At 36.3% G+C, this 22,586-nt stretch overlaps 1 protein-coding gene across 4 annotated transcripts in view; it reads right to left on the reverse strand.

Annotated features, from left to right (window-relative positions):
* Nucleotides 1-22,586, reverse strand: part of NAV3 (neuron navigator 3) — a 364,503-nt gene that overhangs the window by 182,686 nt on the left and 159,231 nt on the right. For all 4 annotated transcript variants that reach the window (XM_060164531.1, XM_060164532.1, XM_060164530.1 and 1 more), the window contains exons 6-8: nucleotides 15,666-15,734; nucleotides 12,363-12,502; nucleotides 970-1,996 (exon numbers count right to left, since the gene is read on the reverse strand). In XM_060164531.1, coding sequence (XP_060020514.1) covers nucleotides 970-1,996; nucleotides 12,363-12,502; nucleotides 15,666-15,734 — 1,236 coding nt within the window. The remainder of the gene's footprint in view (nucleotides 1-969; nucleotides 1,997-12,362; nucleotides 12,503-15,665; nucleotides 15,735-22,586) is intronic.

The following is a 22,586-nucleotide window of genomic DNA, read 5'->3' on the forward strand; positions in this document are numbered from 1 at the left end:
TCCCTAGCCACCTCTTCACTGAAAGGACAGTAGATAAAAACGGAGACACAGCAGCACTGACATAGTCCTAATCGAGTAAAACTTACCACAAGACAATAGGCAAAATGTGTTTACACTACAACTGTTTAGTAGGATATATATTTTAAAATATAGCATGTGCTATGTATTTCAATAAATGAAAAATAATATAAATATATAACAAAAAAGTTAATAAAGTTAAATATAATAATTATATAGATTAGTATTTTTGCCTGGAAACAACAGGCCTAGCTGTGGAAATTAATATAAATTTTATGCTGGGAAAGCAACGCCTTATAAACAACAGTTAACAAACATGTACAATGTGCCACAGTATACAATAAGCATCTTATATGCATTTTGCCTGTTATTCTTCCCAACTCTACAAGGTAGATACTGTTATTTCTATTTGACAGCTGAAAATGAGACTAAGAGATGTTAAATTCTTTGTCCAAAGGCATATAGCTGGTAAGTGGCAGAGCTGGGCATTAAGTCTATATCTGCCTGAACCCAGAGCATGCCCCCTTAACCATTATGGTTTACGTTTTCTCATGGGTGAAAACAAAAATATCTCTAAACTCTATAAAAATGAGAATTATTTTAAAAGACTAATAATAGAAATAATAGTAGTAAAAGTAATAGACACGGGGAAAAGTCATGACATCTGGGTTCTATTTTGCCTTTGACGGCAAGTAGGTTAACTTTCAAAGGCCTCGGTTCTTGAGTGGGGGGGGAGGGGAGGGGGGAGGGGAAGGAGATGAGGACTAATAGATTGGAGGATATGGGAGGCTTTCTTTTAAAAATTTTAATTCTAGGCCTCTCTCTCCAGAATGAAATACTGTTCCAAAATGACTATGTGAAATAGGACTCCCCAACCTTCCTTATTATGTATACTCTGAGTATGCAGACCTGTCAGTGTTTACAGCTGTGGACCAACGGAGCTCGCCTTACCTATAAATGAATGGAGCCACGGTGGCAGTATTTGGGTGGCTGTGTTGCTGCTGCTGAGGGAGCTGGACAGCACCATTTCCCACGCTCTGCCCACTGCCTTGCGCCGCTGACCCCGCACAGGAACCCGCCAGAGAGGCGTGGCTAGCTTCCCTTCCTTCCAAAGGAGCAGGGCAGTTGGATGTGCTTGCTTTCTCAGTCGTTACGGGCTTAGGGAAGGACTGGGAAGGGCTTCCCTTGGTAGTCCTGAACTTTTCAGACTCTTTGCTTGTTGAGCTTCCCGGTGAAACAGTTTGCTTTGCTGTTGGCACCTTTGAGCCCGGTTTTGGAATCCCACTGGAAGAGGGGATTAAGCTTTCCTTCTTGGCTGCTGTCGTCTTGCTGCCCTTTGGGATGAAGCTTGCAATTTTAGAGGTCTTTTTTGGAGCCGTCTCCGCCACCTGATCTTTCTCGTCCTTGACTGGTTTTTCAGTGCAAACTTTATTTCTGTCCCTGTTCTTTTCCTCTTTTTCCTTTGGCTGTAGCAAAGACTTTTTATTGCTGAGATTTTTGCTTCCAGCTTTTGGAGGGGCTAATTTCGGTGACACTTTGGGGCTGCTATTTGTTGAGCCGCCACTATTCAGACCGCTGTTAAAGCCTTCCATTTCACCAGATTCAGAAAAGGCATCGTCCTCCTTCCCACCATCACTGGGTCCTGAACTGGGAGGCTGCAGGGGGCGTAAAGCAGTCCGGGCATTGACCAGCTTGAACTTCTCAAGCATGGATTTCTGTCCCGAGGGAGCTGCTCTGCCCCCGTCCGAGGCAGGGGGCTTCAGTCTATCTGCAGATGGTGTGGGAGAGGTGCCTGGGCTCGACTGCTTCACGGTCAGCATGGTGGAGGTGGCGCTGTGCTTGGCATTCATGGACTTGCTGCGCCACGGCTTGCTAGCGCTCGGGGACGGGATGGCCGAGGCCGGGGGCTGCCCAGCGGCGCCGGGGGGCTGCGTGCTGCCACTCACACCTGAAGATGGTTGAGGTCCTTTGGAGGAATCTGGACGTGGTTAAGAAGAAACATTTTAAAAAGGCTGGTTAGTTTTTGATCACTTATGTCACACCACTGAGTATTTCTAACTGTAGGCACAAGGAAGTTTCTTTCCTCTGAACTGGAAACGGACATGCTATGTGGCATCAATCACTTCTGTAATGTGGTGGTTTTTGTACCAGATATCAAACATTCAGTGTCTGAAGGACAGTGATGTTGGGGAAAAAAAAAACCACAACACTTTTTTCCCCTTCTAAAATTATTCATAGCCAAACGAATTTTGCTGGTCACAGAGGTCTATAGATGAATAAAACACTATCCCTCCCCTAAGCAATTCTCTGTATTCTTCCAGCTACTACTGTAGCTCATAGCAGTGAATGGATATTCCACCTTGCCTTATAAGAATAATGAATACTGAGAGATTGCTTTAACCTACAGGGAGCCTAGCTTATTCTTATCTGATTAAATATGCTTTTGAATCATAATTTAGCTTTTTGTTAATATTCTTTTTATTTGTACAAAATAAATATTGAAAGGGATGTTTACATGGGTCAGATAATCTACTAAGAAATATATAAAATATGTAATACAAATATTTAATACTAAAAAATGTGTAATACATAATATGTATAATCCTTATAACAGCCCTACAAGGTATGTATTGATATTTTACAAATAATTCTTACAAATAATAATTTTATAAATAATTTTAAAAAATTCTACATAACTTGTCCGAAATCATCCAGCCTGGACCTGAACGGATTTCAAAGCCTGTGCTCTTAACTAGCACACCTGCAGGTTCCTGTAGGGATCTGAACAAACTTTAAATTCTAATAAAAAAATCAAGCTACTTTTTGGGGGCTATAAGAAAATAAGGCCAATTATCATATAAGTACTTATAATGCACTAGTGTTCACTTACTTTCCACGTAGAAATCTCATTATGATATGAATTTCTATACGACTGTTATAGCACTGATTAATGCTTGATTACAAGTCTTATTTTTAAGCATGAAAGACTAAACCAAAAAGAGATTTTATAACAATGCATAGAATAAAAAAAAAATTGAGCTTGGAGTTAAGAGATCTCAGTATAAATGTTGACACTGGAGAACTATATAATTCTGGTCATGTCATTTACCTTAAATTTCATCTACCATAAATACCTCCCTCTTCCCTCCTCTTTTTCTTTTTCTTCTGAGAAATGGAGAAAAAAATGGATAAATGATTAAATTAGATATTTATGTAAAAGAGGCAACGTTGATACTGTTAACATACTAGATATTGTCAAATAAATGAAATGTCCAAAGGAAATATTTTATTAATAAATCCTTTCATAATATTCAGGAATTGGAGACCATTAAATTCCATTAAATATTCATAGATCTAAAACTACAATGCTTTCACTTTTAAATGTTTTTTCCAACAGTATCAAAAATGCATGATAAACAGTAGGTAATTAAGCCAATTGGTATAGAATACTTGTCTTACCCATTTTTCAGAAGAAGTTGTTTACATTAAAAAGTTAATAAAGAAAGAGATAGGAAAAGAGGTTAAATTCTTCATTAAATATTTGTGTGAGTTAGGTTTTTTTAAAAGAAAATAAGTGTGCCTAAAACAATATAATAGATTTGTGAAGTTTATATTAACAATGCCAATAGTATAGACAAACGTAGATAACTTCACTGTGATTGCCTGTTTCCTCTACTGCACCGTTGATACAGTCCATGAAAGCAAAGACCACACCAGTAATGCATAGTTCTACATTACACACAAAGCACCTTCTGTGTGACAGGCACTAAACTAAGTTTTTGAAATACATTAACTCAGTCCTTCCAACAACTGCATAAAATTTTCATTATTACCCTCAACTTGCACATGAAGAAACTGAAGCACAAAGAGGTAAAAGAACTTGGCCAAAGTTACACAACTTGTAAGTGACAAGTCTGAGAACTGAACTTAGCTTGGGATTCTAAGTTAATTCTGTCAATCACTATGATTTTACAAATGTACAAGAAGTTCAATGGCTTATCAGTTATAACATTATTCCTTGACTCTAGAAACACAAAAAATAGTGAATGTCAAATTCATGCCTTTAATAGAATTGTCAAGTAAACTTTATTTCTCGATTACCTAGATTCAACTGGAAACTAAGAACATCTCCAAACAAGATGCATTTTCTCAAGTTCAGTGAATTGTGTATGTGCCCGTGCATTTCACACAGTGACCTTACTGTTTTGCAGATTTCTGTCCAACATATATGCCTCCATTTTTCTACTATTTCCAGAAATATTAATCAATGCTACTCAGTTCCTACAATCTCTAGGACTTGAATCTAGGCATAACATCTGTTAATATTTACTGAGTGGCTATTCTGTGTAAGACTCCCCAAGACACCTTACAATATAGTCAGAGGAAAGAAATCAGACTCACAGAAGATGAATGGCATATATTAAACGTTAAACGAGTAGGAGGTGGGAAAGAAAATGGTAGAGATCAGAAGTGCACAAAGGGCTGTACAACATTAAATAAGATCAAGACAGATGAGCTAAGGGAGATATGCAGGCATTCAAGGCAGGAGTAATATAGAATTTTTATATGAAACTATGTGAAAATTTATTCTATTTATTTACATTTTAAAAATATGTACATACGGGGCTTCCCTGGTGGCGCAGTGGTTGAGAATCTGCCTGCTAATGCAGGGGACACGGGTTCGAGCCCTGGTCTGGGAGGATCCCACATGCCGCGGAGCAACTAGGCTCGTGAGCCACAACTACTGAGCCTGCGCGTCTGGAGCCTGTGCTCCGCAACAAGAGAGGCCGCGATAATGAGAGGCCCGCGCACCGCAATGAAGAGTCGCCCCCGCTTGCCACAACTAGGGAAAGCCCTCGCACAGAAACGAAGACCCAACACAGCAAAAATAAATAAAATAAATTATAAAAAAAAAGTACATACGTATATTGGGACACAGAGCTAGAAATAAAGTACCCCCAAAATGAAATCATAGTCTGCTGTAGTATTGTTAAGAGGAACATAATGGCCTCATATTGAATTTATCTTCACTTTCTTACACTGATCTCAAAAGTTATTTGCAATATTTCTTATTCTATAATGAAAATAATATTAATAATTATTACAAATATAATAATGCCTACTGGCATTTTGCTGAAGATTCTTTAACTATATTATCTCACATTAGTGTTCACAACAGCCTGATGAGATGGGAAGGGCTCCTATTTTTTTGTGTGTGTGACAATTTCATAATCACTTTGCCTATCTTTTTTTGGAAGGGCTCCTATTTCTAATTCACACTTGTGGAAACCCAAGCTTTGAGGGTCTAAACAACTCATTCAGTGGTGCACAGCTAGTGAGGAATGTGTGGTGTGGCTAGGATTTGATCCCACATGTGTGATTCTAGAGCCCAAGCTCTATAATTATCGTAGAATGTCTGACATTTTAAGTGTTTAACATAACGGTCTCAGACTTTAATGTGTGCTTAAGTCACTGGGGATCCTACTGAATGTACATCACATTGTGCTTCAGCAGATCTGCAGGAGGCCCCAAGATTCTGCATTTCTAACAACCTTCCACATGATACCAACGCTGCTGGTCACAGACCATGTTTGGCTTTAAAGAGTTATTTCTTATGACAGTGTTCAAATCGGCTAAATTCATTAAATGTTCCATAGCTGTGCAGCATTAATATTCTTCGTTCTGTGGGATTCTGGAACCTCTGTCAGTTCTGCATTCCCCCCGGATGCGTGGCAATCTGTGGTGAGAGATCACTAAAAACAAAAGAGGTTTTCCGAATGTCCTTTATTTCATCATTTTCGCCACATACTTAGTGTATATCTTCTGTGTTTCTGCAACTAGGTTAAGAAGCCAGGGGACTCCTACCCCTGTATGCCTGGGAGCTTTGGTGAGGATGAGAGAAGAGGGCAGAAAAGGACCAGTCAGGATGCTCTGTAAGTGTGCTGACATTAGCTAGATAGACTGCTACCGCAGTTCAAGTACAGAGGAAATTCAACATCATCACACCCAAAAATGAGACAGGAGGGACTCCAAATTATGACATCGACATCCAGCCTACAGTAACGGTCACAGCAAAAGCTATAAAATCATTCTCAGATAAGTACACACATAGAAGACACTTCTCTGAACTCAACTCTCAATCTGTGCCCAGCTCCTCTCTATAATCAGCAATGAGGTGCTTCACGTTGCATGAAGAGTGAAAATCATAAGTCACTGTGCATCAGGAGAGCATTAGAATAATGAGTGTCTCTCTGGACACCTCACAAGAAAGGGTGCAGAACAACAGCTGCTGAAATGGCAGCCTCTGAAGCTCTGACAGAGCAGGGGTCGGCACAATCTGTGCGATTTACATATTCAATAGTAAGTAGCCTGGTCTCAACTGATGCATTGCTGAGTGTTGTTAACTCAGCTTCTGACTATAAATGAACTGTTAGCTGGGTATGGCGGAAAAGCACAGGTATCTAATGCACATATTTAAGGGCATTCCTGCAACAAACTTGTATCTTGCGTTTGCAGGGCCTCTCTGCCTATAGCTGGTTCCTTGTCTCTAGCCTCCAAAGAGAAAGTTTCTTCCACTCCCTCTCCTTTTCCTCCCCTTCTTCTTCCACCTCGCATCCACCACCACCAATTCCATTGCAACCAAATAATATTATTTATCAACTGCTTACTTTTCCCAAGTACTTTGATACATGGTATCACATTTAGAGCTTCTACCCATATGCCTCTTATTTAAACTCATAATAGTCTATAATATACATATTATTTCTCTTGTTATAAATGAGAAAACTGAAGCTTAGAGAAAGTAACTTGCTCCAAATCAGGCATAGAGTAAAATTTAGAAAAGACAAAACCAAAATTGGAACCCAGGTTTATGTGACTACAAAATTTGGAGGCTTTTGACTCTCCCTTCTTTCCATATGTTTGCTTGCCCACCCAAAAATTCTGCCGGTTCGGTTCTCCAGAAAGTCACATGTTTGTCACAACAGTGAAGGCAACTGGGTAACTCCCCGAAATTTGGGTTCCTTCTTCCTCAATGAGCAGAATATAAATGGGGAGAACATGATACAAGATACTCACTATTCAGTTACCTTTATACTATCTCCTACTGGCACCATCCTTTTGAGTTGATGTAAGAAAAGATTTTAATTCCTGCTTAGAAAACATCTAAATTCAGAGAGTTAATTTTTAGTTATTTCATATACAAAAAAAAATAACTTTGATGACCTGGGAAAAATGCCAATCTAGTTCTAAAATTAATACACGGAGGTAAATGTGGCAGTCACAACAGGCATATGGGAAGTTTAGATAAAGACGATTCTCCATGGAAATTTGGCAGGTTCGCTTCCGAGCTCACTGCTACGTTGCCAATGGTGCTACTAGCCTGAGAAAGGACCAGGGAACATCCTCAGTTGTTTATTTCTTCTTCCTCACTGAGTAGTATACTGTTTGGATGGAAGCAAACCAGCTTTCAGTTCACAAAGTAACAACACAGAAAGGAGCAACAACAATAAAAATGACAATGGCACCACTCTTTTGAAAGTATTCACTGTACCGCAGGCATTGTGCTCAGTGATATGTATGGTCCCTGCTAATTACAGAACGACTTCAGCATCACAGATCATTACGGAAGGAAGGAAATGACTGATCAATGTGGTGACGGCAATTAGCTTGGTAAATAACTAACTTAAGACTCTCATTTTACAATAATATACCAAAATGCAGTGAACGTTTCGAAAGTTAAAAAAAATAGCATTCAAATTTGTTTTCAGTTGTTTTGTTACCAACTGGCCCCTTGTTTACCTCACCACACTGTCTCCCATAAATGATGGCTTGCGAAATGCCTCAATCATCAATTTTATGCTGAACAGAAACATGGAATGCTATTACAGGGATTGTAGGGGCACTGTCCATTCTGCACATGCATATATTGTACCATTAGTAACATGAGAGTGCCACTTTGTGGACCATTGAAAAATTTAGGGAAGCTTTAACTCACCAGCCAGATTTTTTTAAAGTATGTAATTTATGTACGGGCATATAAAATACATGTACACCTCAATATGTAAGCATGTATACGTAAGTAAACAACATATATGCCCAAGTCTATTTAGTCATATCACTTGACCTATGTACTTAATTGTTACCTCATAAACATCCTCAAGATTAACTTGAAATTATGTCATTATAGGTTTATATAATTATTAAGGAAATAAAGCAAAAAGTCATGGTGGAACACATAATGAAATCACCCGTAAAGAGATATAATGAGTAAAACGTATTTGCATTGCATTGAAAAGGAAATAAAACAGTTCAGTTCTGTGGTCTTAAGTGTAATTTCAGAGTAATTAAAAAAGTACTTAAGAACTAGATAATTATGTTTTAGCTGTCAAAACTCCACGACTAATGCAACATTCACATTAAACCTATAGTTTTAAAAAGTTCAATTTCAATTTTGCTAAATTCTCCATATCAATCATACTAAATCTATGTTGAGTGTAAATGAAAGAAAACACTTTCACACCAGAAGCTACTTCATTAGAACCCAGGAGAACAGAAAGGAAATCTCCTCTTCCACAGATGTACAGGTACCATGTAAGAATCACACGGGAGAAACAATAAAGAGATGGGAGCATGCCCTCTGGTACTGTGGCATGTTTCTTAGCAACAGAGAAAAACATCTCTCTGCTAAAGAACTCTGCCAAGTAATAAGTGGTTACAGATCATAATTCAGAAAGTGAATTCCAAATAGAGCTAGGGACATTTACATTCCTAATAGTACTGAACTGTTAAGCCTTTTTCATATTTATCATGTCGATTTTACACAACAAGAATTATTTCTGAAGATAATTTGCTTCAGGCATATAAAATGTGTGCCCAAATGAACCAGGGCATTTTTTTTTTCACAAGATCCCTGATTTCCACTGAAAAGATATTTGATTTTTCTTTAAAGCATACATCTGTCTAGAGTAATCTCATAGGGTGCATGGGCAAACTGATAAATGCTAGTGTCAGAACATATTATTCATTGTCAGTCTCTGCATGTCAGGTCACCAAGGGAAGAAACTTGGACTCCCCAAAGAAATGCTTTTCTACAAACAATATACTATCTTCACTTCACCATTTGTTCTGAGAAATTTGTTCCTACATTCCATTTCAACAGAATGGTGGGGTGGCATTGGTTTCTATTTTAACATTTCTATTGCAGCCTTCTGTGCAAGTGATAATCTATGGCCATGTTCACCGATATTTTAATCCATTTGGTGAAATGAGCACACTATTTTTTGGATTACTATTAAAATGGTATTAGAGGTATCTTTTGAAGTGCAGTTTGTGATTCTCTTCTGATTTCCCTTTATTAGATAAGCCACACAATTCATAAATAAGCTATTTTTACCATTCCATACATGTGAGAAGCTACTGTGCTTTCAACAGTATGTTTTTTAATAAGGAAGTGAAATTGTTTTAATTGTGAATAAACCTTTAGTATCTATTACAAATTCTAGAGATTCCCCAATTGATTCACATAACTCAACATTTAAGACTTCTTAAAGAAAGCAGAAAGTACATTTTCACTTAGAAGCATTCAGGGAGCACATTACAGATAGTGTGATTATTTCTTTTGAGTAAAAATATCTTAATTTATTTATTATTTTTTTTGCGGTACGCGGGCCTCTCACTGTTGTGGCCTCTCCCGTTGCAAAGCACAGGCTCCGGACGCGCAGGCTCAGCGGCCATGGCTCACGGGCCCAGCCGCTCCGCGGCATGTGGGATCTTCCCAGACCGGGGCACGAACCCGTGTCCCCTGCATCAGCAGGTAGACTCTCAACCACTGTGCCACCAGGGGAGCCCATATCTTAATTTATTAAATTTAACTGTTATACTTTCTAATAACTAAAAAGGAATGGCAATTAGAATACTCAAGTTAGTAATTTCTGAATTCTGTTATTATAATACTGTAACCTTTGAAAATTCTTGTTTAATTTTCACCTTATTTAGCCATGCCTAGGATATGTATGAACTATATTGTCACAGAGATCAACCTGTCGTCAGATGGAATCTTATTTTTTTATATGCTATGTTAACATGAAAAATCTCCATGTCAAAGGTTAAATAAAACATTCTTACCCAAAAAGATGTACCATGCAAATAGTCTAAAGAATAAATTATAAACTGTTTCATATGTGATGTTTATATTTGTTTTGTTTGCTCTATAATTTAAGCTAATATTTTGGAAATATAAAATAGCATGACACAATGATTAATTTAGAGATGATACTGGATATACTGATATGAAGCTGTGATTCCACATTAATAGAAAATGCCATATAGCATGCAAAACAAATTCTAGAAGGCTGTATTATATAATGCAATTTATGCTTTAATTATGATTGACAGTTTACAGACATTTAATGCCTACATTTGATATATAATATTATAAATATTTGTGAATGTGAGATCATACACTTTAAATGTTTTGGAATTTTACTTTGTTGGAATTAAAAGTAATGGCTAATTCACCATGAAAACTTTTGCTCTTGATACCGACCTAAGGAAATCTGCTTATGGTCAAAAACCTCGTAATGTGTGTTATCTGTCTCCACCTTGTGGTTATTATAAATATTGCTACTTTCTAATTTTGCACTACTTCTTAGACATACATAAGAGAGGCTAAATGGCTATGGAAAGATATGAATACTTGGCTACCTCTGGATTTTTACTTTTAGACACCAGAAATACAAAAATTATTTCACATGATCAAAAAATACATTATGATATCAAAACGTTGGGTCATCTAAAGCATTTCTAGGTTTCTTTGCCAATGTTATTAGTCATTTTTTGCAAAACTCTTATACAACTGTAGTCTCATGTAGCTAAAATCAGACACTTGAGCAGTCCACTCAGCATATCTTAATGTCTAAACATGTTTATTTTCCCTTAGTATTTCATAGCATATATAGGCCTTTGTATGATGCTTTCTAGGAAAGTCACAAAATGAGGGAGATGTTTTTCTGATAAGAAATTCTTGTCCCCTTTCTCTCCAGGAGAAGCGTAAGTCTTCAGTAACATTTCTTAGGTTCTCCAATCAAAGGTTTTATTCTTTATTTTAAAGAGAAAATCCTAACTTCCAAACACATACTATTTTCTTCTTTTTCCATTCAACTCAAGAAGTGGGGATATTACAGGGATCAAGATACACTGCTTTGCTTACAGGGATTTACAGTCTGTCCAATTTTGTTTTAATGGGTAGGAAATTTTCATGAAAGTGTATAATTCATAGATCACTCCTGTCAATTCATGTCTGAGTAAGAGAAGTCTAATCAGATAATCCATATTAAACAATTGGAAATGATCTAATCTGAGCCAAAAGGTTTCTACCTGGTTCAATTAGTCAAACCAAATTTGCCAGCTGTTCTACTAAGTGTATTTGTCACTTTGGAATTTCATGTCTTGTTGCATGGAGAGTTAAATACTACACAGAGAAGTTAAAGTTTTATTGATTAGAAAATACTACCTCAAAATCCCGCAACATGCCCTAGTCCCTCACAGGGTCACACTGCTCCCAACAGCAGAGGTTCTTGATTTTCTCATGGTTTAGATGTAAATTACACATCCTACCGTTCGGATGCAAGCTCCACAGGGATATGCATCAAGCCAGCACCTCTTTAAATATGCACTGTGCACATTGGAGAGAACTGTGTATCATACAGTAGTTAATATATAATCTGCCTTTAACACACACTTCCACTGTGTCCTTTCTTCCTGATCGTGTGATTGGATATTTCTATCATATACTCGTTCAAGAAAATAAAACAAACATGAATAATTTGTCTCTTATAGGAAAAACTAAGGTCATAATATTTATCTGTCCTGCTGCTCTCAAAGACTAAGTACCCTTCATAATTATTTCTTAAATTTTGATGCTCCAACCTTAACTTCCTCAAACATGTATGGCATTTAATGTTAACTAAAACCAAGGATTTGAAAACACTTCATATAGGTTTATGATTTCAAGATAAGTGCTCATAAAACATGAGAAAACAAAAGAAAATGCTATTTACATGCATCCAGGAGGAACTTTTTTTGAGAAACAGATTTTATACTTGGGGATAATCACTAACCACTTTAATATAAATGACTATATTTCCTTAAAGTGTTCTTCAGATTGGAAAGGTCCTGAAAAAAGCTGGAATTCAGGAGGAGGCACTTAGACAATGTAAGAAAGTCCACTGATAACATTTCCATTCCAAATGCTGTAACACTGCTTAAATACCAGATTTAGCATGTAATTTATTAGGCCCATATGTTACACTTGTGCCTTAATGATGTAATGGGCGAACACTTACCTTTTTCATTGCCATTTGCATAATTTGGAGGCTTGTTTTTATCAATGCTGTTAAAGCTCTGACTTCTCCTATTTAAATTGGAGGCTCCCTGGACCTTGCTGCTGCTGCCTGCAGCTGGTACCCTAGAGGGACCTGGAAGTCTGAAATAGTACAAGAAAAATTACATCATTATTGTACATTATAAAAACATTGGGAACAGGAGGTTCTGAGCAGGGAAGAGTTAATGGGAAAATCATAATTTATGACATTCAGCAGAAAATGTTGGTTTAAGCGACAAATAGCTAAACACAAGGTTTGAAAATCTTCAGAAAAATCTTGGTTCATATGATATAATTTGCCTCCAAAGTATACTAATAATGCAGGACAATTAGAAATAAAGTAATTTTAACTAAAAAGTCATGCCTATATGTACCTGATGAATAAAACTTTGATTTAAAGGTACTCTAACAATTACATGAAAAGCAACGGAAATAATAATACTTAACTAGAATCTATTATATTCTCAGGGTATTAACCAGCTGCCTGCAGTTGTTGTTAAGTTGTTCTTTTCAATATACGGGACATTTGTTTTTATCTTAGGTGGCTGTATCTTAGATGAACTTGTACATTAATAAAAAGAAGAATAAAGTTACATACAAATTGCAAATAGCAAATGCTTACTGAATATCTAAGCTAGTTAATTACTCAAAAACATGGTGTGGAGACCAAGGTCATGAGTTTGTTCATATTTGACTGATCTGTCTCACATAAAAACTTTCACTCTCTTGCCAAAAGTAAGCACCTAGACTCTAGCTGGTTATCTCACAAGTGTGGCCAACTGATCACACAGGCCATGCGACAAGGATGCAGGTCTCAGAAGAAGAAAATCTAGAAGAAAATCTATGCTAGTAGAATGACAATTTAAAACACACCTACAGTGATAGTAGCTTTAGCTACTCGTTGTGTATGAAGGACAAGACATGAGGAAATGTAGGTAGACTGTATTAGAATTAGGGGAAGTTTGATAGGAGGTAATCATCTGCAGTTATTTTATTTGAACTATAATTAAACATCAGTTTGGATCATTTATTTCACTGTTTAAACAGTTTCCATATTAAAATTTCAGGTATCAATTATTTCAAGAACTGTGCGTAAAATACGCAATTACTATATTTTATTTTATACTAATACTAATGTATATTGTGTATGTATAGTAAACTCAGTCCGCATAAATGAAAAACTAGAAATCAAGAATTAATATTGGCATCTTAAGACATATTTAAAAACATGATATTAAGGGTTGCCAGCATCTTTGCTAGTGTTTGCTGCCACCATGTGAATGTCACCGTGTACTGCTCTAATAAGTTCTATTTTAAAAGAAAAATAACAAAAACAATCCATAACTTGTAAATGTAGCAAATAATTTTTTCTTGTTATACAAAATGTTTAAAATAAAAGAATGTTTATATCTAGTATATTGGTACCCAACATTTCACAATCAGTTGCTACAATATTCAAATTTTAACTCACCTTATTATACTACTTGACACATTATTTCCATAGATTATCAGGAAATCAAACTCTTAAATGTATACTATAAATATTTTATAATAGTAACAGGTATTGCGAAATGGAATGAACATCAGGAAAACACACACGCCAGCTTAAGACCAGAAATGTTGATATCTTGGAATAGTTAATAGTTTCAAAATGTTGACTGTATTTTGGAGTTTAAATACATATGGCTAATAAATAGTTCCTTCAGCTATTTTGCTAATTAGAGGTTGTGTCATGCACAAGATTAGAATCTTTTCCAAATGACTCCAGCATTTAACTTTTACTCAAATGGATCTACAGGGTTTGTAAGTCTAGCACAATAACCACAGACACCAGGAATTTTGAGTACCAGTGATTGCACTATGTAGAAGGAACTCAACTAATTAATTTGGCCAAATGTCCCATCGTAATAAATCTGAGACTAGTCCTATAGACACAGCCATAGGCTTAGAAAGTTCATTCCAAACTCACATTTATAAACAAATTTTGTCACAAAATTTGCCCTGCTTGCAATGAAACTTGACCTGTTTCTAGAAAGCAATTAAAATGCATTTTGATCTTGACTGTGACCCATGAAGCCAAGTGACATTTAGTTCTCAGAAGAACAAATTAAAACAAATTAAAAAATCCATTTGCTCTTCTCATTACCCTAATTTGACAGTCAGCCAGAGCTCAAGATCATTCATCAAAGTAATAAAAAGAGAAATGAGAATGAAGCCAAAAAAAGAGATGTTTTATTAAATCAAAGAAGTACTTAAAATATATTTTATATTCATTAAGTCTTAGAAGTAATAATAAAAAATGCTTACTGAACATGGCAGGTCACTGTTCTTTGCGCATCCTAGTTTATATCATTTCTTTTGATTTTTAATTAAATACCCTTTTAATTTGCCTTTCCAGAATCAGTTTAATTACTATGGAAATGAACATAACTTAGGAAACCAAGGCAAGGGGAAAAGCACATAACCTCAAGTCAAGGCATCATAAGTAGTTCTTGTGGTCAAATACTGCACAATATGATTAATTATTAGAGTAGTGACTAGTAAACCACCACTGAGATACTTCCCCAGTGAGTGAGATGGCACATATAATCACATAATAATCAGGGGGGCAAAACACATTTGCTGTGGCTTCACTTAGCTGTACCATCATGCCTCCAGTAACCTAACATTAAAAAAAGTCACTTTCCACACATTTTTCTGTACCAGTATTTTCCAAACAGTATAGAATACACTGTCATTTATTATAATAGACTGCCTTTAAAATACATATGATATAAAGAAGCAAAAATTTAAATGATTAAAGATAAAAGAATGGTTCAGGCTGAGCTGGTGCTAACTTCCCCACAAAAATCTGCCAATGTTTCTCACTTCTGCTTCCAAATGTGCAATAATTAATGCATACCCATTTCAAAAAGCAATTACAATCTTGTTTTACTTCCAGATTTGTGGCCTGGAAAGAATGGGGTCTTCAAAGCAATTTTTCCCCTTGACTTTCTCTAAGCCTAGAACCTAGACTTCAGCCCAGTCATAGCACTATGTATAACTAAACTGAATTAGAAGAACCCAAGACCCATTTCATAATCTAACACAAACATGCTCACCCCCAAGAAGGCGTATGGAAATCTACTTGGAAGAATTCGGTACTCTAAGCTTTTCATCCAGAAGTATGTCAGTTTTTGAAAAAGGTTAGAATGATAGGACAAAATATCACTGGGCATTTACTTTATTATCACTAACAAGCAATAAATTAGAGATATTAACTGACCTAGTAGGCTTTTTTTGACTGGTTGCAATTCCACTGTGATTAGACTGAGTTGCATATCTGGCTGCCAGACTGTATGAGGAGAAACAGAGAAATTGAATTAAAGAGATTCTTTGAACATGGAAAGAAAGTACAAACTTACAAGAAAACTATGAGTTAATGAAATGCAATTAGAACATGTACAAACATGTATAAAGAATAAATTAGAAAATTATGATAATGTAACACATATACCATGACCTTTGATTATGAACATATTATGAAATAAATAATGCTGTGGACCCCTTAATAAGTGTGTCATCAATGAATTTTAAAAAATGGTTGTGTGACAATATTAATATTTTTAAAGTAATATTATTCCATCTTAGAAAAAAATTCAACCTTTGTAAATGACAGTGAAAACTTCAGGAGAGCTAAAGTTTGACTTAACACCATAGCAAGATCTCTTTCTCAAAAAGATTCAAATGGAAAAAAGAGTATGAAATGAGAGTCATTATTTTCTTTTATAAACTCTTCTAGTCTGCTGTTTTAACCTAAATACTATTTTGAAAGCCAAAAGATTAAAATATCTGGTTTCTGTGTAGTAAGTTATTGTTGATCTCTAGTCCTGGATAGAATATATTATGGAAGTGATTAATACAAGATGTTTTTCTAGAGAAAGATCTATGCAAAAAATTGAGATTAAAATGGAGTCAAATTCTTCAAAAACGGACTGAACAACGGCTGATGACAATTTCTGGGCATTCTTGAATTACAATTCTTAATGATTTTTTAAAACACAATCTTTGGTCGAAAACACACCAAAAAGCATTATGGAAACCAAGTTTTGAAGAGCAGTGGATACTTTATAAATGAAATGAACATGTGTGCTTTAACTTGAACTGATTTCTGAATTACCTAACGGTTCTGAAATTAGTGTTCTGAAGGCTATAGTAAGACTCAGTGGGCCTAAACATGTTCACACGTGCTGTGATTGTCATGGGTTGATGTGTGAGTGGAGAATCACTCTGCTGGTGAATTGTTATGACTCTACATGAACACATTTGTTGTACATGCACAGTTTCCAAGGCCTCCAAGGAAACAGGAACAACATGGGGTTGTTGGAGTCAGGGTGGAAGGGTCATGTGGAGCCCTGCTGTTAATCCAGTTGCTTTGCTGCTAAGTAGAGGGTATTTAACCAAGGGAAGGATCCCTTAAGATGGTGACATGTTTCCTGAGTAAACTCTTACTCCATGCAGCCAGTCTGTGGTGGGAGTATGCAGGCCTTTGAACTGCCTGGCTAGAGAGGAATAAAGAATTCCTCATATCTAGACAGCTTTTCAGAGCACTTGTTTTTCAAGTGGATATGTGATATATTCTTATTTGCAGAGAGTGCATTCTGTATTCTAACTGTACTGGACACTGAGACAACTGGCTACAACTGGCCAAACTACCTCAGCAACAATAATATCAGAGGACAATTTAAAAGTAAAAACCAAAGCACTCCAATGAAATATTAATTCAAAAATTAAAACTAAAAGTACCCAAAGTGAAAAAAAAGAATCTTCTGTGAACATGTCAGTCTGCTTTGTCAACCCAAGAATAAGAGAACTACCTACAGGTTCACCATGATGTCTTCCATCCTGTACCCTCCAAATTGAACACAAATATTAGCAGGAGAGATGCCAATAAAACAATGTACTTTCCCTCGGGGAACTAAAGCCACCTCATGGATTTTTTCTTCCATGATTTTAAAGATGTATCATAATTTCTAGTATACAAGTAGAAAACCAACAACAAAATCTAGAGGTTAATCGACTTGGTCAAAATCAGTCTGATTTTATTGCCCACTTGTGTTTTCTAATTATTATGAGAATACTCTACTAGTTGCCTATATTTTTGTACCAAGCCATCCTACTTTAATTCTTTGAAACTGGGCTTCTGCCCTATACTATCCTTACAAATGTGAAACTGTTATTTGAAGAAGAGTTTGATTCAACTCTCACCATATTCTAATATTTTTGTATTTGACCCTATTTTTCTCTCTGCCTTTTTAAATTTCTCTCTTTCACAGACTGTCATACTAATAAACTCACTTGATCTGCCCACCATCATTCTTGTCCATTTTCTCTTTCTTTCACCAGGCCCTCTCCCCTTACCCATCTCTTAAAAGCATGCTTTTTCATATGTCATCTTTCCTCAAACACTTGTATGCATTCTTTCATTTGATTCTTACCTAAGATTTCAGGTGAACTCTACTAGAAACTAGAGTTAATAGCTGCATCATACTCCCAGTCATCAATATCAACTGAATAAAAGACATCCATTTCCATGACCTTCAAAATCAATTACCACATCAAACTCACCATTTTCCTTTTTTTAATCCCCCAAGTTCTAATCAGATCCTTCCTTTCATTTCATGATTTCTGTACACAGGATCACCATTTTCTTTAGGTGTTTGGGCTTGAAACCTCAATTGTCAACTCTTCCCTTTTTCCTTCCTTTTAATTATTGTAGATGTGCAATCAATACCCTGCCACGCTGATTTGACCTCTACAAATTTATCTATGTCCTCCTTCAATTTTCATGTTTACCATCTAACTCAAGCCCCAACACTTCTCACAATGCCTCTAGCTCCCTTTATTTCTCTCTTTTTCTTTCTTTCTCTTTCTTCCTTCCTTCCTTCCTTCCTTTTTCTTTCTCTCTTTCTCTCTCTCTCTCTTTCTTTCTTTCTTCCTTCCTTTTTTATCTGGCCCTGGCTCTCTATGCAGCAGAAATGAATTTCTTTCCCCACAGTGCTTGTGATACCATGTCCCTAATTTCAGGTTTACAAATGGGCTAGTAACAAAGCAAGTGAGTAGGTACAGCCAAAGCAGTTTATTAGTGAAACAGACACAAGGGACATGTAGACACAGCTCTGAGGCAAGTGGGGGCAGATAAATAGAGTCAGAACACCACTAAACTAAGGATTTGCAGACATCTGGTTAGAAGATTATGTATTCTTTTCCTGAAATGTTGTCAAATGAAAGTCTTTCTAGCTAATGGGCGGCAAAAAGTATCAGAAACAAAAGCATAAAAAAATAAATATTTTGAGACACACTGTGGGTTCTACTAAAGGAAGTATCTTCTCATCTATCCTGTAAAGTAGAATATCAAGGGAAAGCTTTTTATTTCCCCTAACATGGAAGGGAAGAGGAGGAGATTAGAGACAGTCAATTAAAAAAAAGGATGAAACTCATCTGGTGTTCAATACACAGAAGGATCCAAACTGCCAGAACTATCCAATACAGCTTCAGTGCAAACCCCCATGTAGAACTGTAATATCCATTTATTATAAGGAAAGAAAACTTCTCAAAGTAAACCGACCCTGAATTGCAATCAGGATCATAATTGCAATCATTGACCACCAGAGCCTCACTACTCAAGGTGTTGTCCACAGACGAACAAAATGGCATCACCTGGGCCTTGTTAGAAATACTGATTATTAGGTCTCATCCCAAATCTACTGAATCAGAATCTGCATTTTAACAGGATTCCTACGCATAATAAAAGCTGTGTTCTACAGAACATCCACAGATGTCCAAGTTTGGAGGAAAAACACCTGTTTCCAAAGTCAAAGAGCATAATCTAAACATCTCAAGCCATGCCTCATTTTCTATTCTGCTGCTGCTGCTTTAAATAGCGCTGACACCCTCCTTCCTCTAGAAATCCTCAACTCACTTAGCTTTCTTAACACGACAGCTGTCTCTTGAGCTACTCCTCCTCCTTCCAAGACACAGGTCCACTCACCATCACCCCTTCTAAATTTTGTACTATGCCCACGAATATTTTCAAAACCATAATCCTAGGTCTCAGCTGGTATATCCCTCCATTCTTTTTATATCAAATCTGTATTTTATACTCCAATCTCAATTCTAAACTCAGAGCCTCTTTTCTAAGTATCTCATTATCTCCTACATATTCTACCTGGATCTATCAGCTATATTTCTCCCAGATATCCCCCAAATGTTCAAACCTTAACTCATTATTCTTTCAAATCATCTCTCTCTCTTTGACTTTGTTATTTAAATTTAGTGTCACCAACTTTTTATTTTTCCATTGAACAAAGAAGAGTTGTCTCCTTTGACATGACCCACTCCATTTCTACCTCTGTGTCAGTTCTCTCATGGACTCTGATAATGCCCCTCCACTAGTCTCTTTGTTATCATCCCTTTTTTATTGCCAACCAAATCCAATCATTCTTCTCACAGTCAACTAACTTCCCAAGAGAGAATAGATGTCAATCTCTTTCTTTGAAATTGCTGTTGACTCCCCATTGTCTGTAGGATATAGTCCAAGCTCTGTGATCTGGTTTACTGAGTGTTTCCGTGTGTCTCCTCAGACTCTCTTACAGCTTCATCTCCTCTGCACATCCTGCATCCCATGTTCTCCACTGTCATCACACCTCTGCTTCTGGCCTGAGGCCTCTTCTCCCCCGGCTCCATGGCTTTTCTCATGAGGTTTCCTTCATCTGCAACACCATGGCTTCTCTTCCCCACATCATGAAATCTTACTTCTGATTTAGGATCCTGCTCAAGTGTCACCTCCTTCTTGAGGCATTTCTCAAGTCTTGTAGAGTTAGTTTTGTCCTCCATTAGTCCCCAGGTCCTTATTCATCTCTAAGGATTAGGTTAACATGGAAATTTATCAGGGTAAATGCTTATCTCCTGAACAGATTGCATTGTTCACCAGGACAGGAATTACGGTATGTTCATTTCTTCATTCTCAGTTCCTATCATGGGTTGGTATGTGTTCAGTAATTAACTATTGATTGCTATTAACTGGGTAGTATTATCAAAAAATGATATGTTATACCACCATCTTTTAACCAAGGGAAATCTTTTTAAGAATGGAATTATCAGAAGTATATTAAAGGAAGACACTTGTCTTCACTGTGTCCTTATTAAGTGACAGTTTACATTTATTTTCTCATTTATTCCTCACAATAGTCCTGCAAAGGCGATACTCCATTTCTGACTGAAAAATATGAAACCGCCTTTAAACATTAAGTAACTTGTACGAGTTACACATCTTATATATAATAGTACTGAAATTTAAACTTTCTTCTGTTGGATTCTATAAGCTGTGCTATGTTCTACTATACCATATCATTTTCTTGCAAAGTACAACTTGTGATACTTTAATGTTTCTTTTGCTATTAATTCATTGTCTTTTGGATTTGTATCTCCAAGACATCATGATAATAACTTTATATTGCCTTCAGAGTATCATCTCTTCCGGTGTCAAATAAATCTACTTTCAATAGATACTCTTCAGCATTTAGATAGGGAATTTTAAATAATTTCATTCAACAGATGACTTTATGTAGATATAGGAAATAAACAGTAAAACAAATTTTAAATGGTCTGATGCTTTTAGTGTCCAAGCAATTCTCAAAAATCTTCCAAGTAAACACTATTTTTTAAATGTTTAAGCCACATTTTAGTAAGAGCTAGAAAATTATGGCATACTATTTATAACTTGCCACTCCCATGTTCATTGCACACATGACTAATTAATCAATCACAGAACTTTTTTCTGCTGAGTCCTGTGGTAGCCTCAAAATCCTTGGCTAGGACTCCAGCAACCCTTACTAATCAGAACACTTAGAATGAGAGTAAAACTTACTCGATCTCTTCCTTATGCTTTCCTCAGATATTGTTAAGAAGATTTTGAGTGGCTCAGTGCAAGATTTTTGTGGAAGGTTCTATTTCTGTTGTAGTTATTCTACCAGTGGACTTCCATGCAGAAGTAAAAATTATGTAATCTTATTCCTTAGCTTTCATTTTCAAAAATCAAATTGGACCCAGATACAAAGACATGTGCGTCATTAAAAGTCACCAAAACATAATATCTGAGCCTCACACGTCTATCATTCTTTACCTCCATTGGCTACTATCAAGGTTCTTTCAAAAAAAAAAATCTCAGTTGAGACAGTTAATATTTGAATTGCCTTAATTGCTATTTAATTCCCATGATAGTTAAAATATTCTTTTAACAACTACTAATTGCCCAAGTAAAAAGTTGGAGAGCCACAGTAACTTCCTAAGAAATTGAGCCTTTGTCATGACCCCAGCACAGAATACCAAAAGGTTTAAATTGCAGAATAAATAATAAATTCCCAGATTAATGAGATCATTTTCTTTGATATGTAAAGAAGAAATTGGGGGGACGAAAGAGGTTGGGATATTTAGCAAGCCTGGAACCAGGAGACCACATAGGAAATCACTGCTACAATTCAGGAAAGATTTGATGAGGGCCTGAATGGAGGCAGAGGCACAGGAAATAAGAGTAAATGATTAATGAGAGAAGTTATAATCATGGACACAGGACTTGAAGGGAAAAATCTAAGATGGCTCTGGGGCCTCTGGCTTGGGTTGCGCAGTACAGTTACATGGGAACAGAGGGCAGGAAAAAGAGATTTAACACCCCTGATAGAGTGTAAAATGAGAAAAAAAAATCAAGACTCCACTTTTAAGTTATGTCATTAGTCAAAGGGTGAATAAAGTAACAGGAAATACTAGGAAGATGGATATTCACAGATGAATAAATCCATTTTCACAGCAGAGAAAAAGTAAAGATCACTTTATGGTCATATTATGATAGCTCTTTTATAAAGCACATAATAGTTTTGGATATTGAATAAATTAATAAATAAGAAATTGACTTCACACTCCTAAGGTATTTAAAGTGGCAGACAGACATAGATATTGAGAAATTGGATTTAGTTTTGTGTTCCACTTATTCTAATAAGCGTATATTGATTGACGTTATCCACCAATTAATAAATCATTAAAAAGGATTTTATTGACCACCGGCATGTATCAGCAATGTGCTAGAACGATTTAATTTGGGAAAATTAGGTTTAAGAATGCAGGGATGACTGTTTCACTCTGAGAAGTATAA

The sequence above is a fragment of the Lagenorhynchus albirostris genome, chromosome 11 (genome assembly GCF_949774975.1).
Source record: "Lagenorhynchus albirostris chromosome 11, mLagAlb1.1, whole genome shotgun sequence".
Taxonomy (NCBI): Eukaryota; Metazoa; Chordata; class Mammalia; order Artiodactyla; family Delphinidae; genus Lagenorhynchus; species Lagenorhynchus albirostris.